Raw genomic sequence first — 10,832 nt, 5'->3', positions numbered from 1 at the left:
CTTGTAGAGGCCGCCGCCGGTGCCTCAGAATGAAACTTGGTAGAGTCTTTTTCTTCAGCAGAAAGACGTCAGGGCAAATGTGTCTAGGCACCGGCTGCGGACCTAAAAGTTAGGAAAAAGCTCTTTACAAAAACGACAATGTACCTCTCCAATGTCGCTAGCCTTTTTGTACTGTGGCATGTTTTTTGGAACTGGACAGGGGGAAGGCTCGTACCGATGCGCTCCGCCTACGATTCTGAAGGCATACGCCGTCGAACTGCAAAACTCTGAGCTCTATCTTGGCTTTGGGGTTTACTCCTCTCTGTTCAATATACTGGCGATGAATGGCGTCCGTGCCCAACAGCTCTGTTATTGCCGACTGAGAAGATCTCTATTTACGAGGACGCCAACCATCCTAAGAAGTCACGAAAGCCAGAGTATTTCGTTGTCGGTTCATGTTCAGCAATTCTCCCTCAGGTGTACGGACACCAGATTGATCATTCTTGGTCGTTCACGGCGTCACCTGGTCACTCTTCAGAAACTGTGCAGGTTCTTCTTACTGGCTATCGCTCAAATTCCCAAGTCTCGAGGCGCCTTTCTCTCCTGGTCGCCCTGCCTGAATTGGTGTAACGTCTTCGTTGAACAAAGAAACAAGAGTCGCGCATCTTCCTTTAATAGCATCTTCCTCGCGAACACCCTGTGCAAAGGCGCAGCGAACGACTGCTAGTCACTTGGCGATTGACAGCCCCGGAGATGACCGGTGCCACTGTTGGCTGTCCCTCTTTTCTCAAGAATCTCTTGACACCGTGAGAAACTCGATTGATGACTAGCTCTTTGGTACTTTCAGCTATGAGAACAATATCGATCACTTCGATGGCTCCAGTGCTCGATCTTGGATGTGCGCCCAACCCGGCTTGCAACAGCAGTCAGCAACACGTGTGTCTGTTCGCTCTCCGCTGTCCATCGTTTTGATAGGCCAGCAATAGTTACCACCTGCGTTTTACGATGGATTTTGAAGGCTACAGGAGCGGCACTTTTTTCTCGCATGTCCACAAAAAGATGGCCACTTCAAACCGGTAAGATTCAAGTTGTGGCAATTTCCTTTTTCTGGCACTTCGCATGCTTCCGTCGAAAATCCGCTCGTCTCGCGGCCTGAGCCGTTGTCTCTATTCCCCACATCACGTGCATCCCGTCTCGCAGAAAGGTATTCTTTGGTTCCCTTGTATTTCTCCCGCGAGACGAAGTGGCCAAGGTCTTGGAGCCAGTGTTTTTGGCAGCTTTGTGCCGCGTTCCGCGGGGATTCGGTTTTGCTCTGCCCGGTATCTGGACTGGTGGCAGTCGCCGACTGCATCGTCCGCGTCACTCCACGGACGAACGTTTCCGCCGTGCCCGCGCGAGAGCCGGCGCCGTTGCTTCCCAGGTTACCCAAATTCGTTGTGGCTTTTGCTCTGTCAACCGTTCGTGCGTGGTGTGTGCACGCTTCCGAGTACCAAGACGTTTGCAGCTGGCGGGCTCTCCACAGGGAAAATGGCGTCAAGCGTGCCTCCACCACCCCTGGGGTCGCGTCCCCTAACTCTTGACGAGCTGTCCGCATACACTTTCGGAAACTTTGCCTGTGTCGTCGACCCAGCTGTGGTTCCGAAGCTCTCGCGTGAGTTCGGACGCCGTTTTCCCCAAGGGGGAAACACTGAGTGTTTCTCGTCTCTCAATCTTCCAGCGCTGCCGGAAGGAGCGCCTGTCCTTCATTCTACTGCGGTACGGGCCACGGCAGTCCTGCGAATCGTGTCTTTACTGAATAATGCGGGGGGTGTGCGCACGGGGATTCTCACCTCGCTCTGTTCTCTTCTCAACGAGGCCTCTCCTCCGGTGACCAAGCTTCCCCGCCACCCTCTCCCCCTCGCTTCTTCAGTTCCTCTCGCCCCCTTCTCAACGTATCCGAGCGCTCTTCAGTATATGTTGAACGGTGCCGTAGAGCACTTGGCGAAGGCCGACCCTTCTGCTCCGCAAGCGATTTCTATAGACGAAGCAGCAGCCTTTTGCGGCGGGTGTAGCGAGGTGGCAGGCCGCCTCTTTGTCGCCTCGCGTCTGCTTTCGGTGCTCGTGACACTGCAAGACTGCAATGCAGCTCTTCTGACGGAGGCGCTGTTGGTTCCCACAGACTTCTTCAGCCACCAGCAGCGTCGCCTGCCTCCCATTAAGGGAATCGAGAAGTCCGCGACGAACATCGGCAACCTCCTGCACGACAGCAAGCTGCCTGCGAGCAGCCGAAAGAGTGTCGCTGAGGTCAATGCCACATGTCCCTCTCTCGCTCTCCTCCTCCCCGCGCTAGGGAATCTCCGCGAAGCGCTCCAGAGTCTGTCTGTTTACCTCAATGCCGAGCTGAAGAACGTCGCAGAGCGCCCGGGCTCCGTCACGCCGCTTCCGTCCGAGAGCCTCGAGTCGATGTGTCCAGATGCGGGGCTCTCTCGGATGATCGACGAAAGAACAGCAGACATCTGCTCCTCTCCTTCACCAGCTTCGCCAGCGGCTCTGTTCCGCCCCAGTGCCATGAGCGTCAAGATGGCGCTGGACTCTTTGCTGCCGTGCCTCGCTGGCATCCTCCAAACGCTTCTCGCGGCCAGTGCGGAACTCGCTCCGGATTCTTTGAAAGGTGGCGAGTGGCCAGCGTTGGAAGAGGAAGGCGAGGAAGGCCAAGCGAACGCCTTCAAACCCCCAGAGAAACCCGACTGCAATGTTTACTTGGGTGTAGGCACCGCCGGAGGGCGCTGCATGCGTGTGACAGACGTGACGCAGAGAGTTGCACGTTTTTCAGACGGGCTGGCGGCTTCCCGTGAGCAGGCTTCAGCAGACCCCGGCACGGAGCTCGTGTTCCAGATTGAAGAGCGACTCGTCGCGCTCCAGGAAATCTCCGCCCTGCAGACAGCGCTGCTGCTCCAGATCATTGAGTTTGCAGATGTCAGGGCCTTCCTGGACGCCGTGGCGAAGGCCGAGAGGCAGCCCAAGGGCAAGAAGAAGATCGGAAGCAGGTATGGGATGAGTCACGGGACCCGCCGTTACCAGCAATATCTCACTGCGCTCGTCCGAGAGACGCTGTCGAAAGGAGGCCTCACCTCGGGGACGTGCGGCCAACCTCAGTGTGCAGTTCACTCTGAACACGGGCCGAGCGACGGAGACGTTTGCTTGGCTGCGCTGCGTGCGCTGCTTCTCGCTGGCGGGCCTGAGGAGGCTGGCGCGGCGGCTGCGCTGAGTGCGGGAGCCCCTGCCTCTGTGCCTGCTTTTTGCGACCAAGAGGGACACCTGGAGGTTCTCCTCACCCCGATCAACCAGGTGCGGCGTGTGCCTAAGGCAGCGAAGGGAACGCAGGACTTCGGACCTGCTCAGATGGCGGTTCGCGAACTCGTGCTCGGATCCGTCCGAGAGGTCTTTCGGCGCCACGGCGGCGTCGAGATCGACACACCCGTGTTTGAGCTGAGAGAGACGCTGCTGGGGAAGTACGGCGAAAACCAGAAGTTGGTGTATGACCTGAAGGACCAAGGCGGTGAGCAGCTGTCTCTGCGCTACGACTTGACGGTCCCGTTTGCGCGTTATGTCGCGAGCCACGACATCGAAAAGATTCGGCGCTTCCATATTGGCAAAGTGTATCGGCGAGATGAGCCTCAAATGAACAGAGGCCGCTTCCGCGAATTCTACCAGTGCGACTTCGACATCGCGGGTGTCTCCCCAGTCAAGATGGTTCCGGACGCCGAGGCGGTGTGCATTATGGTCGAGGCGTTGAGAACTCTTCAGGGAATGGTTGGCAAGTTCCACGTGAAGACCAACCACCGCGTGCTTCTTGATGGCATGATGGAAGTGTGCGGACTCCCCGCCGACAAATTCACAACTGCATGCTCGTCGATTGACAAGCTGGACAAAGAACCTTGGGCCGCCGTCAGACGGGAGCTCGTGGACACGAAGGGCGTCGCTGCCGACGTCGCCGACCGGTTGGGGGAACTCGTGCAGATGCGGGGAACCTTTTCCCAGATCATCGCCGACTTGAGCAAGAAGCCGGACTTTGCGAGCAACGAAAAGGTGGCCCTCGCTCTCCAGGAAATGGAGATCTTCTCCCAGTACATCGAAGCCATGGGTGTTCAGACCGATGAGGCCATCTTCGACCTCTCCCTGGCCAGGGGTCTCGACTACTACAGCGGCGTAATCTTTGAAGCCGTTCTCGTAGGCACCGACGGCGCGGCAGTCGGGTCTGTAGGCGGAGGTGGAAGATACGATAAACTGGTTGGCATGTTCAGCGGCCGCGATGTCCCTGCGGTGGGGATGAGTGTCGGCGTCGAGAGGCTGTTCCGCATGGTAGAGAAGAGCCTCGGCATGGCTGCCGCTCCAACGGCCGAGGAAGACGAACATGCCGGAGACAAGAAAAAGAAGAAAAAGGAAAAAGCAACTCAGGAGGTTCCCAGTCTTGTACGCGAGAGCTTCACCGACGTCCTCGTCTGCTCCGTCGGTGACAACATGCTCAAGTACGTCACATCTGTTTCGAGCTGGAACACGGCCGAAAACAGACACACCATTTTGCTCGGAGGTCCGAGACACGATTTTCTTGTCCACGTGCGCGTACTTGTTGAGGCTAGAAGACACCGGACGTTCCACGCAAGAGAGGCACGTAACTCCAAGTTGAGTAAAGGTGTTAATAGGCATACAGATTTGTGTGTAGATATGCAGGTGAACAGATGCTCCTATGAGGAGACATGGTGAACAACAGAGAAATCAAAGTGACTAGATTGCACTGCAGAACAGTTTTGTCGGTCTCCTGTGCGTGCCGCGGGGGGTGAGTTCGGGGGGGGGGCTGATTTGATTCTTCATCTGCTGTGTTGGGCATCTTTTTCGCTTTCGCGAATTCAGTCTTATCGTAGGTTACCTGCATTGCTCAGTATCGTTTGCTTTTTTTCTTCCTGTGTTTTTTCAGAGCATGCATGAGCGTTGCAGGTTCCCTCTGGAGGAATGGAATCGCAGCGGAGTTTTTCTACGGTGCCGGGGCAAAGCTGAAAAAGCAGATGGACATGGCTTGCCAGAGGCGAATTCCTCTGCTGGTTATTCTCGGGGAAGAAGAACTGAAGAGGAACACGGCGAAAGTCCGGCAGCTGTGGTATGACGACGACGTGAAGCGCCCCGACACAAATGGGGAAGGCAGCGCAGGCGAAAAAGAGGAAGAAGTATCTTTGGATCAGCTGCCTCAGGTCATAAAGGCCTACTTTTGCCAACACGGCACAACGCTCGAGCGCATGAAAAGGCGCGTCTTTGACACTGCCGCAGTGGTCAACGCTGATGGGGCGTAAATCCACAGATCTACGGATGTGGAGTTTTGGGGGCAAATTACCCCAGTGGCCAACGTTTTGCTTCTGTCTACACCCACGGATCGAAGACTGTCTCTCTATGCTCTGGCACCTAAATGGCATTTGCCTTGTGAAGCATGAAGTGTCGTTTGAATGAGAAAGGAGTGGACGGAGGAAATGTTCGTTGTCCGGCGTCATTCTCATCCCAGCACTAAAACTGGTGGATTAAAGAGAATGTGTTTTCGGTGACGGATGCTGCCGCATTGGACAGATCGACGCAGACTTTATACCTTGCAGATAGAAGGGCAGGCTTTCGCCGCCGGAAAACAGTGGGGCGGTTACCCAGTTTTCATTTGTTGCACGTTCGAAAGCCTCTACGCGTTACCCATTGTAGCTCAAGACCGTAGGCGCCACACAAGGAAGGCGAAGATCGTCGCGAGACTATAGCCGGTCATCTGTATGCGCCAGGATGTAGCGATTCCTCCTGAAGACAGCCGGCGACATAATGTCTGCTCTCTTCGTAACTTTTGCTGACCAGTAAACTAGCAGGTTATCTCGGAACCGACCCTCAGAAAACGTTGCTTTTTTCTTTGCCACACAACGATTCTGATTTGTGAATGTAGCGTGGCCGAGGACAAACGATGAATGAACTCGAAGACAAAAGTTTTAGAGTTAGAGCATTTGTATCCATCAGCACCATCTGAAATCGATTCGTGCACATTTAGATGCTTATGCTCTGGTCGCACTTCACGCCGCTTCCCAATCCTAGTCTGTTCGAACCAGAGGCGCAGATTTTGGGTATTCGTCAAAGAGGTCATCTCTAGAGCTTGCGTCAACAGCCGAACACTGTTTACATTCGATTGGGGGCAAGTTCGTCTCATCTCTCTAGTCACCAATTCCTCTTATCGATCCCCAGAAACGGAAAGCTCTTGAGTTGTACGATCGTCGGATCAACGGAATAACAGAAAGAGACCGGACTCAAACTTTGGGAAATTGCACATTTCGTGAAAACGCACGATCTACCGTAATCCACGTCAATACTACAACTGACTCACGTTTCGCTGATTACTATGTACGCAGTGTCCTCACGCGGGTAGTGCAGAGAACCATTTGTTAGACCACGCATGTTCATCTAAGCTCACGAACATTCTGTGCAATCTCACGTAGTCCTGTTTTCCGAGATGTTGACTTTCAGGAAAACAGGAATTGGGTGAGTGTGACACGCTGATGTTTGCAATGGTCCATTCAAGCTTTTTTTCTGCGAAAGAACGGGCAAATGTGTGCTACATTTTACCCACAGCTGCTCTTCGTCGTCCATGTCTACATTTGACGAGGGTTGGCCGATGATGTATAAGGCACTTTCCCTGTTTCCACGATTCTCTTCTGAATCTTGTTTTTCGGCTGGCAGCCGCTTCCGAGTTTCTCTGTTGGATGGCGATGTCCAGAGAAGAGACAAGGTCGCTTCTGGAACGCCACTGACCCTTCTCTCCGCTCTCTGAGAAAAGCCCGAACCGTTCATTTCAGCAAAGGCGAGAGTTTTGTCTCCGTCCCCAACTCTGGCACCGTTCGACGGGTATTTGGATTGCCCCGTTTCCGCTGCAATTGTGGAACTGGTTTGGGTTTTTGACTGTTTTTCCCAACAGCTGCTGGCGTGTAATGTGCACTGCTGTCGTAGACTGTCGAGATGCAGTTGCACCGTCATCAGCTTCTGTACCGATGGGTGCCAAAACGCACTCGTGATACCACACGAGGAGAGTGCCCTTCCCGGCAATCGACTGTGTTTTCTTTTCTGAGCACTGTCCTGTTCCCGCACGCAGCCCGGAGCTGCTTCTTGATCTGGAACATCCAAAATATGGTCCACGGGTATTTCCAAGACCCAAACAGGAATGGCTACATCTCGCTCGCCATCCTCGTTCTGTGTTTGACTTTCACCATAATGAGAAGAGTGGCTGAACGTAGTTGTGGCTTGCACAGACGGACGCGCATTGAACCGTTTTCCGTGTGCCAACAACATTCCCTCTGCCCACCTTTTTGCTTCCGGTGCCGCCCACCGGAGTACTGCTTGTCGCGGCGGGCTGATCGCCGTACAGGGAGAAGGTTCAAGAGGTTTGCTGGATGCAAGATTTACATCACAGAGATTTAAACTCTTTTGTACCCTCTCTGGCCTAAGGCCTCCCTCTGAGATAGGAACGGTAGCGTTTGGTTCACTATCTTTAACAACCTCTTCACGGCATTTTATTTGAACCTGGCTTTTGCAGCCCGGTACCGCAGGAACCAGCCGTATGGGAACGAGGCGAAACAGATCTTTCTCGACCAAATCTGAGCCTTGTGCCTCTTCTCCACTCGCTTTGGATGGGCTTATAGACCAACTCTCAGTACCATCTGCCGCTTTCATGTCTGTATTGACAACGCTTCCATGCAACTCATTTTTTCGACGGCGCACGCATCGCATCAACGCAATTCCTCCGTGCTTCTCTGGAGCCTTCATTTCCATATCGGCACCTTCCAGAATTCCTGCGTTCCTGCTCGCGCCGCTGTTTGCCGCACGGTGTGACTCGTCCTGTGGATGGTAAGGATTCCCTTCGCGGATGACGGCTGCCTGGGATGCCTGCTCAGCCGCTCGCGCCGCACTTGCGAATTTCGAGGCGACCGACGAAAGGAAATGACTCACCTCCGGCGACAGTCCACCACCTCTTGAGTGGTCCCCCCTCTGCTTCAACGCGACTGTTGGGTTCGGAGGCAGAAATTCGACACCATTTGCTTCAACCTTACTGCCTTTGGATAGCGACTCAGCCTCAAGGGGCACAAACGAGTTTCGACATTCATTGTTGCTGGGATCGCAGGGGAATATTGAGTTTCCCCGCCCGGATTTGCCGTCATCTGAGCTCGAAGGCTCCGCGTTGTCCACTGAACTCGTCCGTCCATTGATAGTCACTTGCTGCGAGTCAGAAGCTAACGCCACTGCTTCAAAACCTGCCACAGCTGGCAGACCTTCGGGTCGCTGCCGTTGTGAAAACGCCTGCCAATCAACAGAGATGATTTGCAGTACTGGCTCGGTGAGTGTGTGCCTTTCCGGAGGGCGGCTGCCATCTCTAGACTGTTGAGATTCGTCAAAATCCATGACGGTGAATTCTGTTTTCTTCTTGCTTCCCTCCTGTAAATCCTCTTTTGGACTGTCTGGTTGTTTGAAGTCTGCATTTAAATTCTGTGTACCGCATGCGCTCGCCGCATACGTGCGAAGATCAACATACAACGCGGCATTATCCGGGATTGCATGAAGGGGTGCAATTCGCGTTATGATTCTACCAAATAACGTGGAGCTGCCCAGTTGGCCTCCTGCCCGCTCAAATGTTGTTTCAGTATGTGTGGGTGACTTCCCGATTACACTCTCAGGCGCAATGTATGCCCCGTCTGCTTCATCAATGAGCGAGACAAGTATATCTAGAGGTGAACCTCCAGCACGGTCCAGCACAACCACGGACTGTGGAGGCAAACGACCATGAGTACCAGTTCCGTTCTCCGTTTCAAATAGAGTTCGAAGAGGTGTAAGGTAGCGTCCAGCATTTGATAAGGCGTGATCTTTCACCAAGAGGCGTTCTGTGGCAAGGCGGCGGAAGGCCGCCCTTTCCCATGAGGTCTGCCCCTCGCTGACAACGCGCCCTTTTGCTGAAGTCACAGAGTGCGTCATCACTTTCTCTCTCAGAGACTGAGGCACTGAAAAAAGCCACTGCTTTGCGAAGGCATAGATAGGTGGGGTTGGATATTGCTGCCGGTGGGTGCTCTGTTCTGGCAGTGGGACACGGCTGTTTGGGGACCCACGGTTTGCTGCAGCAAATGGCGGCGTCGCTTCGTGCGCTGTTGACAGAGTAGTCAAGGCGACAGGAGTATTGGACAGGCCGTCTGGGTGGGGATCTCTCTTTGCCGCCGACCGGAAAGGAGGGTTATCCGTAGCGGCATGTTCCACACTGACAACTGATTCTGGAGGACCACAAGCCGACACAAGGGTGGGTAGAAACCTGACTGCTATGACGAAAACATCTTCAATTCGCTGTGCAGACGGCGATGCACGGAACAGAGAAAAGATGGTAAAAAAAGCTACGAGGAGACGGTAGAGCAGCTGAGACTCTCTGTGGCGCCATAGTCGTTTATTCTTTTGCCCTGGACTCAGGGTGTACCTCATACGTTCCTCATCATGCTCTCGAATGAGAGATACACGCACGGCAGAGTCTGGTTGGAAGACAGGCAACGACATTCTTTTTGATCCACGCGGGATCAGCCACATTCCACCCAGGGGGAGAGACCCAAAGTTATTCTTCAAGTGTCTTGTCTTTCGGTTGGGCATCTCCAACTGTGACTCTCACTAAAGGACGCAGCCAACCAACCTACTGGAATGTCAGCTGTGTCCACCACGACCGCTCATGATAGACAGGGAGTGTACTGCGTACATGCCACAGATTGGGTAGGAGAGGAAGCACAACATCCTGGCAAGTGGGGGCACTGGCGGGCAAGCAGGAGTCGCGGGATTGCGCAAAGTATGCATGAAGCAAAACCGGTATGAAAAATACTTGAGGCATTTCCGGGCTATGAGACTAGTCTAATATGAAAGAAAACCGTGGGGCAGCTTTCTGTTTGAAGACCAGCCTCATCAACAACAAATTGCTGAGTGCTCTAGCCGCCGTTCACGAAATGGACCACAACAAAATGCAATATAAAGCCAGGACTGCCCCGACCGAAAATGGGTCTAGAACGGGACTTCAACACACCCACGCACCAGATGAGACATGCGTTGGTCTCACGAAGAGGAACGACAAATGTTAAAGAACACAGTACGAGTGCAGTCGACCTGAGAGCTGCTGTTTGCAAGCACCATCGTTTTATTCGAAAAAATGCATGCCCAAAAAGGAAGACCACATTTGAAACTGGAGACGCAAGGTGTGAGTGAAAAAACAACGAGAATGATGCCGAAAGCCTCTGGCCAGCCTCCCGAAGCCCGCGACTACCCCTAGACTAGAAGGATGGCATTTTCAATGTACTCGTGTAAACTGGAACATGCAGTGGATGAGAGGTGGAACATCGATGACTGTCAGTTTCCTACTGGCACGCTGGTCATTTAAGCCCGTAGATGATCTTTCCACAACATTATCACACAAGCGAAATTCAATCTTCAGTCAAAGAGTAAACGTGTTTTACTGCCAGTAATACCGACTAAATAACATGATCAAGTGCTTACGAGATCCTAAATCATCTTGCCTTCATGTGACAGCGCTTTTTGGCGAGTCCATGTTTGCATTCGCCAGCTCAGGGGCTCTACGTTCTTGCTCTGTCGGTTCAAGTGCTCTTCGGCCTCTGGCAGTGTTGTAGCGGCTGGCGACAGTTGAGTTGCGTCCCACTCAAGTAACATGTAGCGTACACATAATCTAGGAGAATAACGAATGAGGGGTAGCGGGGCACTTGGCAGTCACTATTCAGTGTGGAAATAGATGTCTTCCGTGAAGCCCTGTGTAGAAATAGGGAAAGGGTGAAGCTGTAATA

At 53.5% G+C, this 10,832-nt stretch overlaps 2 protein-coding genes across 2 annotated transcripts; one reads left to right on the top strand and one right to left on the bottom strand.

Annotated features, from left to right (window-relative positions):
- Positions 1–811: 811 nt before the first annotated feature.
- On the top strand, positions 812–5,597 carry TGME49_280600 (histidyl-tRNA synthetase (HisRS), putative). The gene is made up of 2 exons (XM_002371413.2): positions 812–4,487; positions 4,934–5,597. The coding sequence occupies exons 1-2, from the start codon at positions 1,099–1,101 to the stop codon at positions 5,301–5,303; spliced, it is 3,759 nt and encodes a 1,252-aa protein (XP_002371454.2). The 5' UTR covers positions 812–1,098; the 3' UTR covers positions 5,304–5,597.
- A 422-nt stretch (positions 5,598–6,019) lies between these two features.
- On the bottom strand, positions 6,020–10,010 carry TGME49_280605 (hypothetical protein). The gene has a single exon (XM_018781860.1). The coding sequence runs from the start codon at positions 9,640–9,642 to the stop codon at positions 6,460–6,462; it is 3,183 nt and encodes a 1,060-aa protein (XP_018637210.1). The 5' UTR covers positions 9,643–10,010; the 3' UTR covers positions 6,020–6,459.
- Positions 10,011–10,832: the final 822 nt, after the last annotated feature.

This window comes from Toxoplasma gondii, chromosome VIIa (assembly GCF_000006565.2).
Source record: "Toxoplasma gondii ME49 chromosome VIIa, whole genome shotgun sequence".
Lineage (NCBI taxonomy): Eukaryota > Apicomplexa > Conoidasida > Eucoccidiorida > Sarcocystidae > Toxoplasma > Toxoplasma gondii.
This window is presented reverse-complemented; position numbering and strand designations above follow the sequence as displayed.